The 23,575-nt window shown below is 42.6% G+C and overlaps 1 protein-coding gene, 1 long non-coding RNA gene and 1 pseudogene across 2 annotated transcripts; 2 read left to right on the plus strand and 1 right to left on the minus strand.

Annotated features, from left to right (window-relative positions):
* The first annotated feature begins 1,064 nt into the window (after nt 1–1,064).
* LOC144374086 (intelectin-1a-like) lies at nt 1,065–11,181 on the plus strand. The gene is made up of 7 exons (XM_078037036.1): nt 1,065–1,122; nt 2,658–2,759; nt 4,244–4,491; nt 4,814–4,972; nt 5,945–6,065; nt 7,942–8,045; nt 11,010–11,181. Exons 1-7 carry the CDS (start codon nt 1,065–1,067, stop codon nt 11,160–11,162), a joined length of 945 nt encoding a protein of 314 aa, XP_077893162.1. The 3' UTR covers nt 11,163–11,181.
* Nucleotides 11,182–14,938: 3,757 nt separating this feature from the next.
* LOC144374089 (poly [ADP-ribose] polymerase 1 pseudogene) lies at nt 14,939–20,414 on the minus strand (annotated as a pseudogene).
* A 235-nt stretch (nt 20,415–20,649) lies between these two features.
* Nucleotides 20,650–23,174, plus strand: LOC144374085 (uncharacterized). The gene is made up of 3 exons (XR_013433592.1): nt 20,650–20,821; nt 21,904–22,109; nt 23,046–23,174. It is a non-coding gene; the product is annotated as an uncharacterized LOC144374085 (long non-coding RNA).
* The last annotated feature ends 401 nt before the right edge of the window (nt 23,175–23,575 follow it).

The raw sequence follows: 23,575 nt of genomic DNA on the forward strand, positions 1-23,575 counted from the left end.
AACTTTGAACCTACAAAGATAAAAATATTAGTTTAATTAAAGAGAGGTTCACAATCTTTTTCTATGGGTTGCAATATTATCAGTACTGTAATGAATTAGGGATTTGGTGTCAGTGAGGAGGAGCCAATCACTTCTATTATAAGCTGATGGGATTTGGATAACATTGGAACAGGAATGATATAGGAGCTTTGAAGCATCAAAGAGGCTTTTTACTGACTTAATCCCACATGTAGTGGTAGTAAAGTTTCAATAGTTTGTGACAAAATGAGGAAATTAAGGACAAAATAGCAAAACTTTGTATGGAATGACATTTCTTCAAGCTAAAGGCTTCTACTGATCCTGAAATGGTACCTTCCCTATTTGGTTGTTAAAGTTTCCTTGTTCTATAAAATTATGATGATAGTAAATATTTAATTTTAGAAAAAGGTTTTACTTATCGGGAAAGAAAGGCACAAAGAAAAACCCAAAATCATCCTCAACTCTCGAAAGTCTCATTTATTTTTATTTTTTTGAAATACACACGTACATGAAATTTAGAAATCTAAGAACAATGCTAGTAGTTGACCTCTAATATTTGTCCTGCTAATTCCATGAATTGTCACTGTTTATCTTTCCTATCATAACCAGAGACTTCACCTCCTTAGGCATCATGCCAGGGGAGGGTGAGTCTGGAGACCTGCCATAGGCTTTCTCCATAAAGAGCTCAGCTCTCACCTCTCATTAGGAGCCTCTGCAGAGAAAGATCCAGTCTCCATTCAGCAGGCAACTTCAGCTCCTGGCCCTGTGTTGGCAGAAGGGGTTTGCTTTCTGTGAGTTTAAAGAGTCTTTATTTCAGCTCAGGTCTGGGTTAGTTCCCAGAGATGTGTGGAGAGAGAGAGAGAGAGAGAGAGAGAGAGAGAGAGAGAGAGAGAGAGAGAGAGAGAGAGAGAGAGAGAGAGAGAGAGAGAGAGAGAGAGAAGAGAGCACTTTGAGTCTTTGTAGGATTAGACACGAGTGGGGACAGGGATAAAGAAAAAAAATATAATCAAGACAGTGAAGTTCATCTTGGTTTTTTTCAGGCTATCATGACCCAACTCAGCTTCCTGCTGTTTCTCATTGTGGCCAGCAGAGGATGCAGTGCTGGTGAGTCTCCCTGTCAGGGGTTCAGTCCCCTAGCTCACCTGCATACAGCTTTCAAAGAACACACACTAGGCAGGGTTGCTTCCAGGAAGGGGACTCTCCTGAGCCAGAGATGACATCTTTGGGAGGCACAGAGGCCACCTTGGATGTAGTCTGAGGGCTGATTTCTGGCCTCTGGAGGGATCTGGTCTCTAGCAGTGAGACTATTGCTAAGACATATCCTGGGTCTGGTTCTTTGTCTCTGTGTGGTCCTGAGGGGACCCTTGTAAGAAGTGTGGCCTCTCCTTGCCATTTTCCACTATGATGGCCTGCATGGACCTTGGAGTTTCCATGGCAATTGTGTGACATGCTGTGTGCCCAGAGAATGTTCTCTTCATACTCCTCTCTATAATAAGAAGAGCAATGGCATTTTACAATCTGTATTTTTAAAATTAATTAATTTATCTATCTTTTAAAGATAAACACCTGTTTCTTTCCAGAGTACTGGGGATTGAGCCCAGGGGGACTCTACCACTGAGCCACATCACCAGCATGTTTTATTATCTTTTATTTTGAGATAGGGTCTCACTAAGTCACCTAGGCTGGCCTTGAATATGTGATCCTCCTGCCTCAGCATCCTAAGTCACTGGGATCTCAGGTGTTTACCCCCATGGCTGGCTGAGAAAAGCATGTTTCTACATATTATCTCACTTGATCTTTACAAAATACTAGTTATTAGCTTCATCTGAGGCAGAAGGAAACTGAGGCTCAGGTGTGGCAGGTAGAACCCAAGGACTCTGCCCTGGAAGCCTGAGCTACTTAGGCCTGAATCCCTCTGACTTGAAAGCCTGTGGTCCTCCCAGCCCTCCAGACTTTTAGACTGGTTTGCAGAGTTGACGCTCCTGTACAAGGTTCTTCATTCTGTGCCCCTGCTGGTCTCCTGGCTAGAGTCTCAGCTCTGTCACCTCACACTCTGCCTCAACCACCTTAAGCTACCTATTTCCTCCTCAAGCCGGGCTTTGCTCCATTCTTTTCTCCAGGTCTTTGGACATGTTTTTCTCCTGCCTTGAATTCTCTTTTCTTTCTTCCAACTGATGAATCATGTCTATTCTCTCAGAGTACACTGTAGTGTCACCAGAACTAGAAAGCCTCTGTCACTAAGTCATCCTACTCCAGACAACCCCCGGCTCCCTTCAGACTTCTCTATTCTCATCGCAGAGTCTTTCTCTTGTTCTCCCGAGCTTATCCTTCATTCCTTTTAATAAAATTTTCTGTTGGTTTTGGCACCTCCCTCTAGAGGTAAGTTCCTGGGGATGTTTAATTTCTTGAATGCCCTGTGCCCAGGGCAGGGCTTGGCCCAGCACGAGGTCGTGTGGAGGGAGGGAGGTAAACCTGTGCTGGATGCTGGCTCAGATGGGCTGATGGATGATGCTCAGGGTCTTTCAACCCAGGCCGCAAGGCTCTGCCACAGAGGTGGAGTGAGTTGGGGATTAGTGGCAAGGGAAGGCTGGGTTTTGTGTCAAAGCTGCAAAGAGAATGAAACTCTGCATATTCTCTAGCTGTGGGCAATGCTGTTTCCAAGAAATGGACCTGGTCTTCACTGTATGCATCTCTGCCTAGAAGCTGCAAAGAAATCAAAGAGAAATGCTTTAATGCAGATGGTAAGTATGGAGCCCTATCAGGATTTTATCCTCTGAGAAGTTATTTATTTATTTATTTAGTCTATTTGTTTGGTTTTTCACTTATTGAAAAAAAAAATTGGTACTGGGGATTGAACCTGGGCACTTTACCACTGAGCTACATCCCAAGGCCTGCCCCCGACCATTGGCCTACTTTTTTGAGACAAGGTCTCCCTAAGTTTCTGAGGCTGATCTCAAACTTGTGACCCTTCTGCCTCAGCCTCCTGAGTTGTTGGTATTACAGGAATGTTTCACTGCACCAAGCTGGATATTTTTTAATTTAAAAGAATGTGACAAAATGTATATATCATATATTGGATGAGCTTCTTCATTTTAAGCAGTTTTAAGTGTACATTGCAGTGGCAGGAATTACTTTCTCAATGCTATGTAGTCATCACCACCATCCACCTGAAGAAAATTTTCATTACCTCAAACAGATACTCTTTATTAAGTAATGAATCTGTATTTTGCCTTTTCTAAGCTCCAGGTAATTGCTGATGTATTTTCTATCTCTGTGAATTTGCCTCTTCTAGTTACCTCATATGAGTAGAATCACAAGGTAGCTGGCTTATTTTACATCTGGCTTATCTCAATTAGCATAATGTTTTCAAGGTTTATACATGTAGCATGAATAATTACTTCATTTTATCAATTGTGTATAGATACATGTCAATATCAGCACTGTTGGGAGTCTCCCTAAGAACTCCCCAGGCCTTTCAAACATGGCGGTGGGCAAATTGCCAGTGGGCGGATAACAAGTTGTTCTGAAAACCTTCTAATTGACCCTCCCGTCTTCCGTACACATGGACAGTTCGTGCCCCCCATGAATCTTATGCAGGGCAGAGGTGCATGCACAGTAGATGATGACCTGACCTTTACTATGATTGGCCCCGGGAGCTTCCTGGTTTAAGATAACTGACTCTCACTTTCTATATAAGCTAGCACCAGCTTGCAGTAAAGTGCTCCATCTTTGTCACTGCTATCTGTGTGTGTGCATTTTAATCTCCGACGACGAACCTTGGCCTTTCATGCACAGTATAGATGGTAAATGATGTGCGTGAATACACACCCAATATTTTACTTATCTGTGGAATACTTGGGTTGTTTCTATGAGTCTTGTGACCAATGCTAGAATAAATATTAGTGTACAAATAACTGTTGTGAGATCCAGTTTTTAATTCCTTTGGGCATGTACTAGAAGTGGAATTGCTGAGTCATATGAAAATTCTGTGCTTAATTCTGAGAGGAACATTGCTGAGAGCTTAAATAATTCTGTGTTCTGCCTCAGTCAGTAGGTTGTGTTATTCAAACTTGGGGGTGTTCCACTACACCCAGGGATGCATTGTGACAGGACTCAGGAGAGGAGCCCTTAGGCCATGTTTCCAGTTCCCAGAGCTGTCCTGGTCATGGCACTGAGATGGCATGAGCTCGCAGACAGGGAGGCTCGGGGCTGGTTCTCTCCACAGATGGCCTGTATTTCCTCCGGGCCAAGAATGGTGCCATCTACCAGACCTTCTGTGACATGACCTCTGCGGGTGGTGGCTGGACCCTGGTGGCCAGTGTGCACGAGAACAACATGGCTGGGAAGTGCACGGTGGGCGATCGGTGGTCCAGCCAGCAGGGCAACAGAGCAGACTACCCAGAGGGGGACGGCAACTGGGCCAATTACAACACCTTCGGGTCTGCAGAGGCGGCCACCAGTGACGACTACAAGGTGGGTGCCACTGGGAAAGGGTGAGGACCTCAGTGTAGCTGGGCCACAGCATGCAGGAGGGAGGCTGGGAGGGGGGCTGTGGACATGGGGCTGGAGCAGAAGAAACAGTCACATGCCTTGAGTCCCAGCTTCTTCCCACAAGGCCATTAGGCAGTGGGGTGGGAGGGGGCATGATCTGCTGGAGGTGGGTGTGTGTGAGCACGGCTGGCCATCTGTCCACCTGGAGCCCAGAGCTGTCAGCTCAGCTGACAAAGCCCATGTGTGTCTTTTGCCCATGTGAGACCTTCTGGGTTGGTCATTCTCAGTGTTGGTTGCTTTCCAGAACCCTGGCTACTACGACATCCAGGCTGCGGACCTGGGCATCTGGCATGTGCCCAACAAGAGCCCCATGAAGAACTGGCGGAACAGCTCTCTATTGAGGTACCGCACCACGACTGGCTTCTTCCAGAATCTGGAACATAATCTGTTTGGCCTCTACCAGGTACACAGGGCTGTTGGCTGGGGATCACTTAAGTGTTCAGGATGGGGGGACTAATCAGCTCTCTGGAGCCATGTCCTGATTGAGTGGCTGGAAAAATCAAAGCTGTCACATTGCTCAAGACTAAAACAGTCACGGGTCACTCCAGGGGAACTGGGCTGCATGAAATAACCACACAAGAGACACAAATACCTTTTTCTTTGGGGGTGCTATGACAGCTCCTCTGACCTTAAGGGTCAACAGAAAGAGAGAGTGAGGGAGCACGCGCTGACCCCTTTTATTGAGGAGAAACCATTCAAATGAGGCAAGGGGTCAGGTTTCAGGGAGTTGAGTGTAGCTTCATGATGTCTGCTGTCAGCAGGTTGACTGACATCTAGGAAGGCCACACCCAAGGACAGAGTAAGGGAAGGGGACACACAAAGGGAGTTTCCATGGAACATACAATCCCAAACAGGGCAAGGGGTTAATATCACAAAGGAACAGGTGAGTGTAGCTTGACCCATGGGGCTGCAGGAAGGCACGCCTACCCATGAAGACACATTCGGTTGCATTATTTCTACCCTCAAGATCGGGGCTACCTCTTCAGTTACTTCAAAGTGGCCAGATCACTGGAAGTGACCAACAGTGCCTCAACCAATCAGGAGAGGAAAAACACTGGTCACATGATATGGTGGCCTCCCACACAAAGTCACTACTATTTGAGTGATATTTTATGAGTTCAGTGCAATATCATGCATATCCCAGAGACTCTGAGCCAGGCAAGGGAAGAGCCCTAAGGGAGAGAAGAGTGGGAAGAAAGAGGAAGAGACACAGAGGACTTGGGACTCTTGGGGAGATCCTGCTATGGGGAGAAGGAGTCGTCATTATTAAGACTGGTTTCTGAGTAATGACAGTTGACTTGAAGGGATCCATTTTCTGTCCAAAATGGCGGCATATCTACTGTCCTTACAAAACTTTTCCTTTTGGTTCCTGCAGAAATACCCAGTGAAGTATGGATTAGGGAACTGTTTGAATGACAATGGCCCAGCAATACCTGTGGTCTACGACTTTGGTGATGCTCAGAAGACCGCATCTTACTACTCACCTATTGGTCAAAGTGAGTGTTTGCTCCCAAAGTCCAATCAGAAGTCCTTTCTTGAACTCTTGGTGAAAGAGGGAAAGAGGGTAATATCAATAATAAAGAACTGCTAGACAGGGTCAGAGGTGCATTCTTGTCATCCCAGCTACTCTGGAGGCTTGAGGCAGGAGGATTGCAAGTTTGAGGCCAGCCTCCGTAACTTAGCAAGACCCTGTCTCAACATAAAATATAAAATGGGTTGGGGATGTGGCTTAGTGCCAGAGCACCCCTGCATTCATTCCCCAGTACCACCACCAAAAGACCAAAGGCTAGTATTCACTAATTGAGCTGTTAAAATATGTCAGACTCATTCCTAGGAATTTGATATGATTTTGTGTTATTACATCATGAGAAAACTATGAAATTAGGATTATCATTTTCTCCATTTTATGGGGCATAAACCCAGCCTTCCTCCCTGTGCAGCCTCTTATAATAATTAAGAAAAGGTGAAGGCTAATACTTACAGGAAAGAACTAGCAAAGTGGTGAGGAAGATTTATTTTTATTTATCTATTTATTTATTTTGGTCCTGGGGATTGAACCCAGGGGTGCTTAACCACTGAGCCACATCTCAGGCCTTTTTTATATTTTATTAGAGAGAGGATCTTGCTGAGTTGCTTAAGGCCTTGCTTAGCTGCTGAGGCTGACTTTGAACTTGTGATGCTTCTGCTTTAGCCTCCCTTGACACTGAGATTGCAGACATGCTACTGCATCTGGCTAATATTTATTTTTGTTTTGATGGATAGCTATTAATTTTCTTTAAAAAGATGTTTCTCAATACAATGAAACCATAGAAATGAAGTTTTGGACCAGAAAAGTCAAGAGCCATTTACTTTTGGTATTTGAATGAAAGCAGAAAAGCAAGTGATGCTGGGAAAACATCCCATGGTCACTGGCTGAGAGGGGTGTAAACAGCAACAGGTGGCTGCATAGGACATTGCTTACCCTGCTCATCTTTACATAGGGATCTTACTATCTATCTTCTTTTTATTTGGCGGTATTGGGGATTGAGCCCGAGGGTACTCTACCACTGATCTACATCCCTAGCCCCCCCCCCTTTGTTTAGGGTTTCACTAAGTGGCTGAGACTGGCTTAGAACTTGCAATTCTCCTGCCTCAGCCTCCCGAGCCACTGGCATTACAGGTCGCACCACTGTGGTGGGCCTAGTGAGCTTTCTGTCCAGTCTAATGTCTCCTGCAATCTTTAGGAAAACAAGTCTTCTGTGAGTTCCAGCCTCTTACTCCAGATGAGAGAGCTTCCCTCAAGGCCAAGTTCAGGTCTGGGATTCACCAACCACTGGCCACATGGTGTGGAGCTCCATCCCTATGGCTTGGATGTTTGGCTGTCAGCTAAACTCTTGGCTTAGGGCATCTTGTTCTGGTTAAAAAAAAATGCTTCTAGTTATTATTATTAGATACTGGGAATTGGACCCAGGAGCACTTTACTACTGAGCTACTGCACCAGTGTTTGTTTGTTTGTTTTATAAATGAATTACTCCCCCCTTTTTTGGATGGGCCTTTATTTTATTTATTTATTATTGATTTATTTAGTTATATGCAGTGCCGCTAAGAATTGAACCCAGTGCCTCACATGCTAGGCAAGCACTCTATCACTGTGCTGCAAACCCAGCGCCCTGCCCCAGTCTTTTTTTTTTTTTTTTTTTTTTTTTAGTTTTCATTTTGAGTCAGGATCTCACTAAGTTACTGAGGGTATCAATAAATTGCTGAAGCTGGTCTTGAACTTGTGATCCTTCTTCCTCAGCCTCTTAAGACACTGGGATTACAGATGTGTGCCGCTGTGTCCTGCTCTAGTCACTCTTTTTAATACTTGGCTCTTGTTTGCATCTTCTTTTTCAGCGGAATTTGTTGCAGGGTTTGTCCAGTTCCGGGTGTTTAATAACGAGAGAGCAGCCAACGCTCTGTGTGCTGGGATGAGAGTCACTGGCTGCAACACGGAGCACGTGAGTTTCTGGGGAGACAGCAGCAGGCACGCATGTGTGCGTGTGCGTATGCGTGTGCACATGTGTATGTGCCTGTGTCGTTGTGCATCAAACTTGATCTCTTCCCCCCTTATTCTCTTTACTCCCTTTTCCAATTTTTCTTGATGTATTATACATAGCAGTTGGCTTTGTTGCTACATATTCCCACATGCACATGACATCATTTGATCACTTTCATTTTACAGTACCTCTTTCCCTCCCCTCCTCCTTCCCTGGTCCTCTTCCTCTACTCTACTGGTCTCCCTTCTATTTTTGTGAGATGCTCTTCTTTCCCCCTTTATCCTCTTAGCTACTACATATCTCATTACCCTCTTGATGGTGTCATATGAACAGAATTTGAATGGAGTCCATTTTATCAATATTTTAATTTATGGTGAGTATTCCTGTGCCTGTTTTCTTTCATCGTTTCTTTCTTTTCTTTTTTATTTTATACTGGGGATTGAATCCAGCGGTGCTCTATCACTGAGCTACATCCCCTTTTTACCTTTTATTTTGAGACAGGGTCTGTCTAAATTGCTGAGACTCTTAAACTTGCCCTCCTCACGTCTCAGCCTCCTGAGTCACTGGAATTATATGCATGTGCCACCGTGCCGACTCAGCTTCTGTTTTCTTTAAGAAGTACTTCCTGTATTGAGGTCATAAGGCTACTGCAAATATAACATTAATATTGGAAAAATGTTAATATTAACATCTAGAATACTCATCTTTATGTGAGCATGTGTATGTGTATGAGAATGTGACTTCCTTTCTCCTTGCTGAGGCTCAGGACAAGGACTGTGGGACCTCCTGTCCAGGCACAGATGTCCTGTACTCTTTAGGATCAAAATCAAGGGTTGAAGTTTCAAATGCACCATTGTTGTATTCTCAGCCTTTGGGATTAAATATTCTGTTACCTGGATTTAGGGTGAGGATTATGATCAGGAACAACCCATGAAAGCCTTTTGAAGCTGAGAGTGCTTGAGAAACATGAGGTGTTGTTATTCTCCACCTGAGTTTTAGCTACCAGAGTCAACCTTGGCCTTCCCACCCCTGTCCAGGGATTGCATGGATGGACCATGTGTTGACACATTACCAGGAAAGTCCTGGACATATTCTGCTAGAACCTCACTCAGGCCATCCCAGCTCCCTACCACAGGTGCTTTCTCTGGCCAGAGGTCACCAGGGGGACTGATTGCCAGAGCAGGACAAGGCAGCTTCACCATCAAGGAGGACCCTGGGGTTAGGATGGGGAATATTCAGTATGGAAACACTAAAGGAGCAGGTCCGTTGTGACTATCTAGCTCCCCTGGCACCTCAAAGCCATGGCTTCAGGCATGTGTAATGTAGTGTGCACATGTGCCAGCACATACCTGCTCTTACCTGCCCTGGGCACCTACACTGTACTAGAACAGGAGACACAACGGTGATATATTCCTTGCTCTCATCCAACAGGGCAGACTTTCACACAAAGGTGAAATGACTATCTGATGAACCCAAGGTCTTAATAGAAATATAAACCATGGGGGTGGAAATGTAGCTCAGTGTTGAATGCTTACCCAGCATATGTGAGGTCCTTGGTTCAACCCTCAGCAACAAAAATAAGACAAAACAAAACAACACGACAACAACAAAAACAACAACAACAAATAACCAGGGGCTGTAAGAACACCTAACTCTGATGAGGTGTCAAGGAAGTGATTGCAGGAAAGGGAACTTCTGTGCTGAGTCTTGAGAGCTGGAGAGAGAGAACTTTATGAGTTCTCAATGCAATTTAGGAAATGAATAATGTGTTCAGAATCATCAGTGTTTCAGAGGGCATATGGCATTCAGGGGGCAGCAAGCTGTTTTGCAGTTTTGGTGCATGAGATGTATGTGGGGTAGTGACAGGAACTGGATTAGGAAGAGACTTTAACATCACAACAAAGATTTTGAACTTTATAGTTGATGAGAGCCAATAAAATACTTGAACAGGAAGATTGACTTGATTGTCTTTGTGACAATCATGCTGGTAGCACAGTGGTGACAGATTCTAGTGGGGTGAGATTAAAGATCAGGAGACCAATATTGAGGTGGTTCCCCATAGTCTAGATGAAGGCCTGAATCAGGGTATTGCCAAAAGGGATGAAAAGGAGGTACTGAGAATTCCAGAGATTCTAGATTCATGTCCAGTTTACACAGATGATAGAAAGGCAACAAGTCTAAAATAAACTCATGGTTTTCATTGGGGTAAGGGAATATCTTTTATTACATCAGGGTGTCTGGATGATGAGCAGGTTTGGGGTCAACTAAGGACATACAGTCATATGCTGCTGCATAACAATGTTTTGATCAATGACATACTGCAAATATGACAAAGGTCCCAAGAGATCGTATTACCTTGTGACATCATGGTCATCTTAGTTTGTGTAAATACACTATCATGTTCACACAGTGTCAAAATTGCCCAATGATACATTTCTCAGTAAGTGTCCCCATATTAAATGATGTCTGGATGTAATTAACTGTGTTTCAGTTAAGGGGAGCCTGAAGTGCCTTCAGAGAGGTCCCAGTGACAGAGTTTGAGGTCTTCAGCCCAAGAAATAAATGGACTGGAGACAGAGCTTTGGGACCATCAGTGAATTGTTAGTAACTGTAGCCAAAGAGGATCAGACAATCTATAAGAGAGAGGGAGATGTGTCTCCTTCTAGGGAGGAGCACTTAAGGAATTCTGAAGGAAGAGACCAGCCAAGGAATCCAAGAAGGAATGTTCAGAAAAGTTGAAGGAAAGCCAGGAGGAGAAGGTGTGTCACTAAAGCTGGGGGTAGAGAAGTTTTTATCAGAGACACACACATCAACACTGCCCATGGAGAACTGATGAGCAGCAAAGATTCCTCTGGATTTGGTCATAAGGTCTTTGGACTCACCAGCAGCCCTCTCATCACCACTCCTCCTCTCCTTGTTTCCTAGCACTGCATTGGTGGAGGAGGATTCTTCCCAGAGGGTAATCCCATCCAGTGTGGAGACTTCTCTTCTTTCGACTGGAATGGACATGGAACTCATGTTGGTTACAGCAGCAGCCGGGAGATAACAGAGGCAGCTGTGCTTCTCTTCTATCGTTGAGAACTTCATTCTACAGGACCCAGAGCTCTTCTCCCAGGGATGCGGTCCCAAGGATGGAGAACCACTTGCTTAGGAACTGGAATGTTAGTTGCACAGGAAAAAAGAATAAATCATGTTATTTTAGGAATTGGTGTTTGTGTTAGTCCGCTTCGCATCACTGTGACAAAAAATCTGTGGGTCTGGTGAGGGCTGCTTCTGCACAGCTCACTGTCTTCTCTGTAAACTCCCCTATAGAAGGTGTGAGGGACCTTCAGGACATCTTTGATTAAGTGCATGAATCCCACTCAGGAGAGCTCTGCCCTCACGACCTCATCTCACAACGTCTCTACCTCCACATACTCTCACATTGGGGATTAGGTGTCAACACATAAATTCTGAGAAGACACAAACATCAGGCCACAGCAGGCTGGACCCGGTGTATCTAAAATTGCAGACACAGTTGGATGATGACTAGGATGATGACTGCTGTTGGGGGTTCAACTATGTTCCCTAAGAAGATATGTCGAAGAGCTAATGTCAGGAACCTATGAATATGACCTTATTTGGAAATAGGGCTTTGCAGATGTGATTACTAAAGAAAGAGGAGTTATACCAGGTTAGGCCTGGCCCTAGCTCTAATATGATTGGTGTCCTTATAAGAAAGAGAGAAGAGACCGAGACAGAAACCTACAGAGGGCAGACGGCCCTGTGAAGATGGAAGCAGGGAATGGAATTATGCTGCCGCAGGTCAAGGAATGCCAGATGGTGACAGTTACCAGAGCCAACGCCAGTCTCCTCTGGAAGGCAGAGGACACCATCCCCTCTGAAATGTCCCATTCATTACCAGCTCTTTCAATGACTAAGACACACACGAAATTCTTGCTTCCATTTCCCCTTCACTTTGGTCCCTTGGTGCTAATGTCAGACTCATTCATTCTGCTCAACCAGTTGGAATCAGATAAAACAGAAAGAAACCATTTCTAGAATGCTTTGCTATCTCTCACATTCAGAATCAAAGGTAGGTGTGCACACTGTGATGTCACGGCTTCAACAAGAAATGATGATCTCATCTAAAAGAAGCCAGGAGCTGGGTGTGGTGGGGCTCGCTCCTAATTCCAGTGGCTCAGGGAGACTGAGGCAGGAGGATCGTGAGTTCAAAGCCAGCCTCAGAAACTTAGCAAGGCCCTGAGCAATTCAGCAAGACCCTATCTCAAAATAAAATACTAAAAAAGGGCTGGAGATGTAACTCAGTAGTTATGCAGCCATGGTTTCAATCCCCGGGACAACAACAACAAAAAGAAAGCAGAAAGAGTCAATAACCCTTTTTGAGACTCTTCAGAAAGAACATGGTCCTGAGGATACCTATATTTTGGACTTCAAATCTCAGGAATTGCAATTCTGCCTCAGCCTCGCTAGTCACTGTAATTAAAAGTGTGGCACCATGTACAGCTAAATTTCATTCTTTTTACAAGAATTAACCAAGAGCCTATTACATGCCAGGTCATGTTCTAGACACTGGGGATAGAGCAGCAAAACAGGCCCAACTTTCTGCCTCCCTGGGGATTGTGCTCTAGTCCTGGAAAGCACACAATATAAATAAAGTAAATGGAATGTCAAGCTTTGACAGGTATTTTAGAAAAAAGAGAGTAGAGCAGGGACTTTGAGGTGTTGAGAGGTGGTTTGCAGTTTCGAGTAGATCCCTGTGAGTGGCTGAGCCATGGAGGGGTCTGGGGTAGCATGTCCCAGGCGGAGGGAGCAGCACAGGCAGAACACTTCAGGTGGAGGTGAGTCTGCTGTGTTCAGGGAGCAGAAGGAACCCATGCAGCAGAAGCTGAATAAGCACGGAGCAGAGTAGGAGGTGATGATATTGGAAAGGTAAATGGAGGTAGGAAAGGAGGAATGAGAAATAGGTAGGAGACATAAAGGAAGAACAGGGGGGAAAGATTCAAATTCAGAAGTTCCCCACACTTTTCCAGGTCTGTGACACCCCCACCCCCACCTCAGCCTGTCTTCCTTGCAGACCTGCCACACCCAGATTCTTGGGGAATCTGTAAATCTACCTGTGCACTGTTCATTAACTCCCCCAATAAACAGAGTAAGCAAAGAGAGATAGGATGCCTTGGGGAACATATAATTTAGGGACTTTCCAGGTTATCCATCATCAGATAATGAAGACCACAGCAGCTGGAGGATCCTGAGGCTGAACAGACCACCAGAGAGATTACCAGATTAATATCATCACTACACACCATCTCATTCTCATCCCTCCTCGAGTTTCCTTTGAAAGAAGAGCTCAGTATCCCCCAAACATGCCCTTCACTCTGGAGATGGGCCACATTCTCTCTTGAATGTATATTTCTTGCTTCGTCCCCAAAGGCATCTCTTGAAATTGTCCTCATTCCCTCTTGTTTAAATATTTATCTACTTCCCTAAATTAATCTCTGTCTATTCCTCTGTGGGTGTGGGCTGAAATTCTTTTCTATCACTTGTATCAAGAACCCAGATGGGGGGCTGGGGCTGGGACTCAGCGGTAGCACACTTGCCTGGCAAGTGTTTACCCCACTAAAATCACATGACCAAGAATGGAGGAAGCATGAGTCCCCAAGGGACAATCAAGGTGCTATTACCAGCAGAAGGGGAACAGAGGCTGGAAAGCCCCAAATAAAGAGATGTCCACTTCCTGCTAGAAGGAAGAATATCCAAAGTATCATACCACTTTACCTATGGACGTTTCTGGGATAGGAGGCAAAATATGCGAGGAAAGGAACTTAGACTCCCTTAGGAGGTCAGTGTCAAGGAATTTGTCAAATGTTTTATTTCAACTCTTCTACTCCCTGGACAGTAATTGGTACCTGAGAGAATTTCTTGAGGTCAGAGGTGTCCTAAAATTGTTAGAAATACTTGGGCCAGAGAAAATCAAGGAAGAGGGCAAGAAGGAATCCACCAGCTTCTTCAGCTTATTTCAAACTCAGGAAGTTTGGAAAGCTATGGTGGGTACTGTGTGTGATGAGGTGTCCAGGGCTCCCTAGGAGTCTGGGTGGAATGGTGGCAGTACCTGCCACTCTATTTTGTGATTTCCAGCCTCTGTTTCCCCTTTTTCTGGTAATAGCACCTTGATTGTCCCTTGGGGAATCATGCTTCCTCCATTCTTGGGTCATGTGAATTTAGTGGGGTAAGCAGGTGACAGGTTCATCATAGGACTGATGCACAAGCAAGGATTTCATACATGGCTCAATTAGCTTCTGTCCATATCACCACCAAAAGACCAGACAAGATTTTTTTTCTAGCTGGGCACAGTAGTGCACATTGCAATCCCAACAGATCAGGAGTCTAAGATCACAAGTTCAAAGTTGGCCTCAGCAACTAAGCAACACCCTGTCTCTAAATAAAAATACAAAAAAGGAAAACAAAAAGAAAATGTATGTAACTTCCAAAAACTATTTGTGTTTTTAGAGTTCTGGTTTGAGAAACTTAATAGGCAAATGATCACTGATGATATTGACAAATATTGTTAATGGTAACATTTCTAGTATGAAATTAGTTTTTATGTTTAGCTCAAAATAAATGCATCACACATTGCCAGAATTAAAACTAAAGATGAACACTTAGAGAAAAGGGTGGAAACATTGAAAATTTGAGAAAAACCTTTTAACCTGTTTATGTAAAAACCTTTCCAAGGAGATTTAGTAAAGGTAACATCCATTGGCAGCTTAGTTGAGGTTTCTGCTGGGTGTGTTGGTGCATGAGCACACAGTTAATTCAAATGAGAGTCACCAGGGTGCAACTCATATTTCTGTTTACCACAGAGATGTCTTAAAGTTGAATTTCAGTTTCAGCAGATACTTCAGATTTACCTAAGCAATATCAGAGACAATGTATTCACTGTATAGTAGGCAGGTGTGGATAACACCTGATGAGATCCCAGTAATTTATACTCTCCAGAGTAATACTAGCCAAAGGATCAGGGATAGTTTTGCCCAAATCTTTTGACACTCTGCTTGCCCTTGGGTAATTGGTTGATATGTGAAGCATGCTTCAGTTCATACATGTTCCCCAGGACAACTTCTCCCAACAGGACTTAGCCTATCTGGTCTCCCTGAGATGTACGGAAGTAGTAGGTACTCTTTGAGACCATATCAGCAAAAAATATCCCTTTGCCAAACATGTAGCCTGTCACAGGTGCTTCAGGCAGGGCTATGCCTAGACAGGGGACCAGGATCCCAGCAAAGTTGGTGGTCCTGCACCTGTGCCACAGCAACCTTCGATTGTGAAGCTACTTAAAGGGTTTGTAGTGTTGGCTCTCCCCTTTGCACTCTACCTTAGAGATATCCAAACTTCCAGGTCATAGGCATTGTGCGTGTGTGTTCCTAACATACTTCCTGATGATCTCTGCTTCTTCAGAGTCTTTGTCAACTACCTTAATGTCACTTTTGAGCTTCTTGTAGTTGACATCAATGGGGTCCTTGCTACTGTCATCAGATCCACCCCTAAGCCAACTGCAGGCCATCCCAATGTCCAGGAAGTTGTCCAGCATTTGTACTTTGGCCTGCACACTGTCTGCATTGTTCAGGAGCAGGACTTTCTCATCCCATAGTCAAGGGGCATCAGGGTGTAGAAGCAATTTGGTGGCGAGTGGGGGGGGTGTATCTGGGATTGAATTCAGGGGCATTTGACCACTAAGCCACATCTTCAGCCCTATGTTGTATTTTATTTAGAGACAGGGTCTCACTGAGTTGCTTAGCACCTTGCCCTTGCTGAGGCTGGCTGGAACTCCCCATCCTCCTGCTTCAGCCTCTTGCACTGCTGGGATTACAGACATGTACCACCATACCCAGCCTGCACATATAAGCCAAAGAGTTTTAAATTTTCTTTTAAGTAGAGTCCTGTTTGGTGACAAGTTAACACTCCCACTAAATGAAATGAATAGATTTTAAATGGATATTAAAGAAAAGGCTATCCTGTCTCCAAGAAAGTATATAAACTTCTCCAAAAATCATACAATTTAAGACATGTCTCTCAAGTACAACCCACTGGCAGTAAAATCTGATACTTTGTACACCTGCAGAGGTACACATCTGAATGACAATAGGCTCCAAAATTAAAAGGCTGATGCTTGCTGAGTATCCAAGAAACCTTCCAACAACACAAAACAATTCCCACTAATACTGCACAGCAGTGCTTGTGAGCTGGGGCCTGATGTGGAGCCAGGTGCTGCAGGCCAGATGCCAAGACTGGCATGCCCAGGAGGCACAGGCACTTGCTGGAGAGACATCATTGATCATCTGTAGTGCAAGAGAGTGTGAAACAGAACTGAGCCCAGGAGAGGAAAGCACATACTTTTTTGCATGAATCCCTCTGCTTGGTCATAGCTCTGAGTATCTAGTCCCCCAAGTTCACACTATCAGATTCACTGAATTTTTTTTTCATGTTTTACATGAACAATAGCAATCTTTTAATAAAAATTAGTAACACTTCCATAGGAAAGGTCTCTAATTGAATACAAACTATACAGATGACAAAACTGTCATAGATTGGAATATGCACAAATATTTCTATATACCCAAATTTTGGCAAAGAAGATCAAGGACATAGATAGAAAACCCAAGAAGGCAAGTTCTATTTGTGCCTAATTCATGCAAAATAGGGGTACCATCTTGTGGGCTTTGCAAAAGACCAGGAAAGTGATGCCTATGACACCCATCCCAACTCAGTCTTTAAGAGGTTAGGGAGAGGCCTGTGTAATCATGTAATATTCCTTCTTTTTCTAAAAAGTGAAAAAGATAATCCATGAAACATAAAAATATCTGATTTTGTGTTCTTTGTTTTTCTAAGCTAAGTGTATATCTTTCAGTACCTGCAGGGAAGTCTTATCATGTTTGACAGACATATAAAAACACTGTTTTTCTCCCCTATAAAAGAAGTGAATTTTGTAATCTTGACAGTACACGGAGATACAATACTTTGGACATAACTTACATGTCCATTTAATATGTATTTATTAAAATTGCAAACTTCTCAGTAGAAAGTTTTCTGACTATATGATTGGCACTTCAATTTTGTCTTTTTTGTATAAATACTCAGTTTATCCTGATTTGGTTAATTTCTCTTCCACTGCTAATCTGCTAGCCAAAAATTCTTGTCACTTGAAAAAAGAACTCTCTTAATACTTCATTTACCTTTCATTCTTTTATTATTTATTTAGAATTTACTATATCCCTGGCTACATATATGTAAATATGTATAAGGTATGTTTTCTCTTGCAAGAGATAAACCAGCAGTGGTGGTGGTGTGTGCAAAAGTTGAGAGAGAGAGAGAGAGAGAGAGAGAGAGAGAGAGAGAGAGAGAGAGAGAGAAAACCAATGCAAACCCCAGCTGTCTTCCCCATGACAGCTCTGATTCTCCTTTCTGTGACAAGCGGCGGTCCTTAGGCCTCAGAAGAAATATTATAAGTGAGAAATAGGAAAAGAAATTACTTTGCCCCAAGTGGCCAGTGGAGGCAAAGCAGAAGAGTGGAGCGCCCTTTTCATCTGCCTGAGGTGCAGGACTTGGGAACCTGCAGAGCTCTAGAGCCTTGGTCAGTAAGGACGTCTGGGCATTTGTCTTCCAAGGCACAGAGTTGGCATGGCATACCCCCTTCTCCTCGCTGACTCTCACTGGCCTCCACCGCCCAGAGCTGGAGAGAGCTGAGCGCAGACAGTGAACTGCGTCCAACCAGCGCAAAGCGAGGCTGGACTCCCTGCTGCCCCCACCTGCGCTCCGTCCCTAAGGCGGGGGAAGGCGTAGGCGGGGCGCCAGCTGCGCTCTTGGACGAGGGCTGAGCGCACAGCGCGGTCCCCTCCGGGATTCCGCTTTCCCCACTTTCGCTTCTGGACCCGCAGGGGGCGGGACTCCTTGTTAGACTCCCTTGCCACCTCCTCCCCTTCGCGCTATCGAAGAATTGACAAATCTGTTAATATATTTCGTGGGAAAGTCTGTTAATATATTTAATCTGTTAATGTATTTAAAGGAAGGTAGAAAGCAGAAGGGAATGCAGAAAGTGAATCAATTTTATTAAATGAAGGAAAAGATCAATTTCAGTATCTTCTAAGAAATTCCTATTATCAGAGTTAGTCTTCAATTTTTTTTTAACAATGAGCTGTCATTGATGTCATAAAATCAGTTTCTGAACTGAGAAATAAGTAGTCTTGCAGCACTTGTAGATTTATTTACATTTTTTTGGTCTTTATTAGAACATTTGAACATTTTTTTTTTTTTATTGTTGGTCGTTCAAAACCTTACACAGTTCTTAATACATCATATTTCACAGTTTGATTCAAGCGGGTTATGAACTCCCAACTTTACCCCGTATACAGATTGCTGTATCACATCAGTTACCCTTCCATTGATTCACATATTGCCTTTCTAGTGTCTGATGTATTCTGCTGTCAGTCCTATTTTCTACTATCCCCCCTCCCCTCCCCTCCCCTCCCCTTTTCTCTCTACCCCTTCTACTGTAAATCATTTCTTCCATTTGTATTATCTTGTCTTACCCCTCCATTACATATTTCTTGATATATCATATTTCACATTTTGATTCAAGTGGGTTATGCACTCCCATATTGCCCCTTATACAGATTGCAGATTCACATCAGTTTCACTTCCATTGCTTTACATATTGCCATCCTAGTGTCTGTTGTATTCTGCTGCCTTTCCTATCCTCTACTATCCCCCCTCCCCTCCCCTCCCCTCCCCTCTTCTCTCTCTACCCCCACTACTGCAATTCATTCCTCCCCCTTGTATTATTTTTCCCTTTCCCCTCACTTCCTCTTGTATGTAATTTTGTATAAACCTGAGGGTCTCGTTCCATTTCCATGCTATTTCCCTTCTCTCTCCCTTTCCCTCCCACCTCTCAACCCTGTTTAATGATGGTCTTCTTCTTGTGCTCTTCTTCCCTAGTCTGTTCTTAATTACTCTCCTTATATTAAAGAAGACATTTGGCATTTGTTTTTTAGGGCTTGGCTCGCTTCACTGAGCATAATCTGCTCTAATGCCATCCATTTCCCTCCAAATTCTATGATTTTGTCATTTCTTAATGCAGAGTAATACTCCATTGTGTATAAATGCCACATTTTTTTTATCCATTCGTCTATTGAAGGGCATCTAGGTTGGTTCCACAGTCTTCCTATTGTGAATTGTGCTGCTATGAACATCGATGTAGCAGTGTCCCTGTAGCATGCTCTTTTTAGGTCTTTAGGGAATAGACCCAGAAGGGGGATAGCTGGGTCAAATGGTGGTTCCATTCCCAGCTTTCCAAGAAATCTCCATACTGCTTTCCAAATTGGCTGCACCAATTTGCAGTCCCACCAACAATGTACAAGTGTACCCTTTTCCCCACATCCTCGCCAGCACTTATTGTTGTTTGACTTCGTGATGGCTGCCAATCTTACTGGAGTGAGATGGTATCTTAGGGTGGTTTTGATTTGCATTTCTCTGACTGCTAGAGATGGTGAGCATTTTTATCCAACATTATGCTCTTAACCCCCATCCTCACTATTTGTGAAAGTTTGAAATACAGTAAGCAAATAGCAATTTGTGTCTTCCCACTTTTAAAGAAAAAAAAATAACCTTTTTACAAACAAAACACTTGTAGAAGTCACTCAACAATTAGGCAATAGTATTTAACTTAGAGATATACACAATCAACTCTTTTTTAGTCTAACGTTGACACTTGCCAAACACTACATTATTGGATAATATCAAGTCTGTCTTTTCATATTCAATATCATTTTCTAGGGTTGAATTGCATAACAACCATTATTCATAATTCTATTAATTACTCCCTTTGACTAAAATAACCTCATTGTAGTTACTAATGGATCTCTTCAGTGCTTATTAACACACTACCTTAAATACAACTCTCCTGTCTGTTAGCACAATGCACTTTGACCTTCCTAGTACCTGATGTGCTCATCAATAGTACCTTTAGCTAACAAAGTAAGAGGTGCTTGAACTGCTGTCTGTTTAATCATCAAAGTTTCCATAGAGCTCAATAATTTTTGTTCTTGTCCTTATCTCAATGAAACTGTCCTTTCCCAATATGTTTTTTAAGAAAAATATACCAAGTATTGAAGAATCAAAATGATGGGCTATATTGAAAATCAGTAGTAAGATATGAGAATTATTTTTAATCTTAAATTATATTGACAAATATGATTACATTTTATCCAATTAATCAGTCATATTTTGCAGGTGTTCAACTATTGAATCTCAGTACTGTGTTACAATATACTTCATTGTGATTTGGGAGCTCTGAAGGAAGGCAAAGACATCCACAAGACATGTTCAGGGTCTAACTTTGTACTCCTGTGAATTGAGAGATTGCAAAACACATGCTCACTTATCAAAAGGAAAAAACAAAACAAAACTACTTTTCTCGATTTGAGATTTGATGTGATTTTTTTTTTTAAAAAAAGAGAGAGGAGAGAATTTTTTAAATATTTATTTATTTAGTTAGTTTTTAGTTTTTCGGCGAACACAACATCTTGCTTGTATGTGGTGCTGAGGATCGAACCCGGGCCGCACACATGCCAGGCGAGCACGCTACCACTGGAGCCACATCCCCAGCCCTTGATGTGATTTTAAAGTAGTTTCTTTTGTACCAAATTCAGGACTACATGAGACAAGTATAAATTTATCATCATGTATGTAATACTTAAAACTACTTCTTATAAAACTGAAATATGAAAACAGATTTTCAAAATGTTGCAAACGGCTGCTTTTCAGTGTCTTTTCCAGTGGCAGTGTTTATTCTAGAATCTTTTTTTGGATCTTTTACTTCATGACATCTAGCAAACTTTACTGATAATCAGGGGTGTATAACTTATAAATATCTACAATAAGTATGTAATCAAATCTGATGAAAAAACATTTATGCATGCTTATTACATTTCTCTATATATTTTCAAATGAACTATTTTAAGGATTGGTATTTAAAACTTTATTCTGAAGATGTTAAACTAGAAATGTTCTTTTTGTAATGAATACTCCAGTACAAATAGGAATATTCAAAATTAATCTGGTATTAGTAGTGGCATTTAAAATCCAGTCTTTATATTTGATTTTGTTTTGTCCTTGTCTTCAGTCTGGTGCTAATTTGTATGTTAGTATGAACATTTTCAGGAAATAACTTTGTTCTTCAGAGTCACTTCTAAATACTTGGCATCTAAAATGTTATTAGATGAAAATTGATTGCATTTCATAAAAAAGGACATTTTACAAGACTGTATAATCATAATAAAATAATGACTGGACTACTAATGGGAATTAAATGTGATGCTGGGTGTTCTGACCTGTGGCCTGGAAGCTAGATCTGCATATAAAAATGTTTCTATCCCTGCCTGTGCATGTTGAAACTCAAAATAATTAATTCCGTCAAATAATTAATTTTGTTGATAGGACTAAGTTCAGAATATACAACCTCACACACATATATTACAATTATTCAGAATAACAAGATGATATAAGACAATAATCTTCGATTCTGGCTGTCAAACTTGCTCAGATCATTTCTTTTAGTACTTTTGCGTTTCATGTTACTAACTTTGAATGTAGCATATAAATCATTATCACTACTGCCATTCACGTAGAGTATATTTATTGTCATTGAAGGTTGCTTTTTGTGTGTAAGTATAGGAAAAACTAGTGTTTGTACAAAACACTGCAGTGATATACTCTTCTGAAACTAAGAAAATGCAGCCATGTAATTGTTTTGTATATCATACAGGTCTCTGCATGGAGCTGCAAGTGGAGGAGGATATGAATGAAGTGCTGATGGACTCATTGAAAGAGGTGCTTTGGGCTCATTCCAGCTGTCATGACTTGTCTCACTTTTCTGGCCTCCCAAGCAAGAGTCCAGCCTCCCTCTCTGAGGAACATGTGGTTTACTCTACTCTGGATGGGGCCAGTGAATACACTGCTTCCATGAAAAAGGTGGTGGAATGGGGCTGTAGCTTGGTGGCAGAGTGCTTGGCTATGTGTGTGAGGCACTGAGTTTGATCCTTAGCACTGCATAAAAACTAAAGAGATTAGAGCATAAAAACAAAACAAATAAAACTGTCCATCTACAATTATTAAAAAAAAATTAAAAAGAAAAAGGTGGCTCCTGGTGGGTTCCCAGGTAGCCTCCCTATTCTTCAATTTAAACCCTCTATGTGGGTAGAGAGATCTCCCTGCAGGCAGGTCCCATAGTTACTCATTGGTATGAGTCAAACCCTAGGACCAGGTCTGAAGTACAGGCATTGGGTGGGTCAGGTAGCTTGCACTCTTCCAACTTTTAGCCCCACCTGTCCCTCCTGGCACTCACTGGCAAATGCAAGTTATGGAACATTGCAGGCAGGGATGAGGAGAGTGAATGTATTCAAAGAATCTCATTTAGTTCTTTAACATGCAGGTACCTAATCATCTATCCAAAAGACTCTTTTGCAGTGGGTCCTCTTATCTCTCCTCTACTTGTCCTGTTAAAATATCAATTCTCCGCAGTGTCTTTTGAACATTTGTGGCTATCCAAGAAGGACAGCAAAATCGCTTATATGTTTCAAGATGGTACCATGTTTGCTTGGCTCTAAGCTCCAGTCCCAAATTCTCATTGCCTATGTATGGCATTTTCCCTGAAGATAAGGCTTTACCCTGTCACCTGCAAAATCCATTAATAGCCAAGGATACTGTGTCAATGGCACACCAATAAATGTTTCCTTTGTGAGAGTTTGCATATTCCATCTAAATCTATTTTCAGTGTCTTTTCTAATCTGAACCAACATGAAACAAAGTGTCTGCTGAGGGAACTTACCCATGTGTTTTAGAAGGCAGCTAGGCACTTTTACCAGAATCTCTTGGGGGGAAAAAAGTGCATGCTTGACTTTTTTCCAGAGTTCAGAGACAGGATCTGGGTCAATAATTTATCAGAACAGGACTGCCTACTCACCTGGTCTCCAAAACAAGGCCAGTTTTTATGGTAAGTGCAGGGTACCTTCTTTTAAGTTCTCCTTCAGTATTCTTCTCAGGACACCCCAGTGTACCCAGAGAACATTGATATGCTCGTGTTTGCAATGTGTAAAGCAGGAGTAGTTTAATGTGGCTGGCCCAGTCTGGTTTTATTGGCAGGAAATAAATAACATGGTAAGGATGAAGGACAAGAGCCAAATGCCCCCAGGTAATTCTGATCATCCAGGGGTGCTGAGCTAACCAATGTGATATGTTGATTGTATAGATTCTTCCCTCCAGATCCAGGGAAAAATTGGTCTTCTGTATGTTTGTGCGTATTGCACAGAGTTTCAAAGCGTGTTTTTAAAGGATATTGCTTGCTTTCTTCAATATTCCTGTATTAAATGTCAAAACTTATTATTTCTGAACTTACTGAAATAGAGTTCAAGTAAACTATGAATGCTCATGGGCTTCTG

The sequence above is a fragment of the Ictidomys tridecemlineatus genome, unplaced genomic scaffold (assembly GCF_052094955.1).
Source record: "Ictidomys tridecemlineatus isolate mIctTri1 unplaced genomic scaffold, mIctTri1.hap1 Scaffold_576, whole genome shotgun sequence".
Lineage (NCBI taxonomy): Eukaryota > Metazoa > Chordata > Mammalia > Rodentia > Sciuridae > Ictidomys > Ictidomys tridecemlineatus.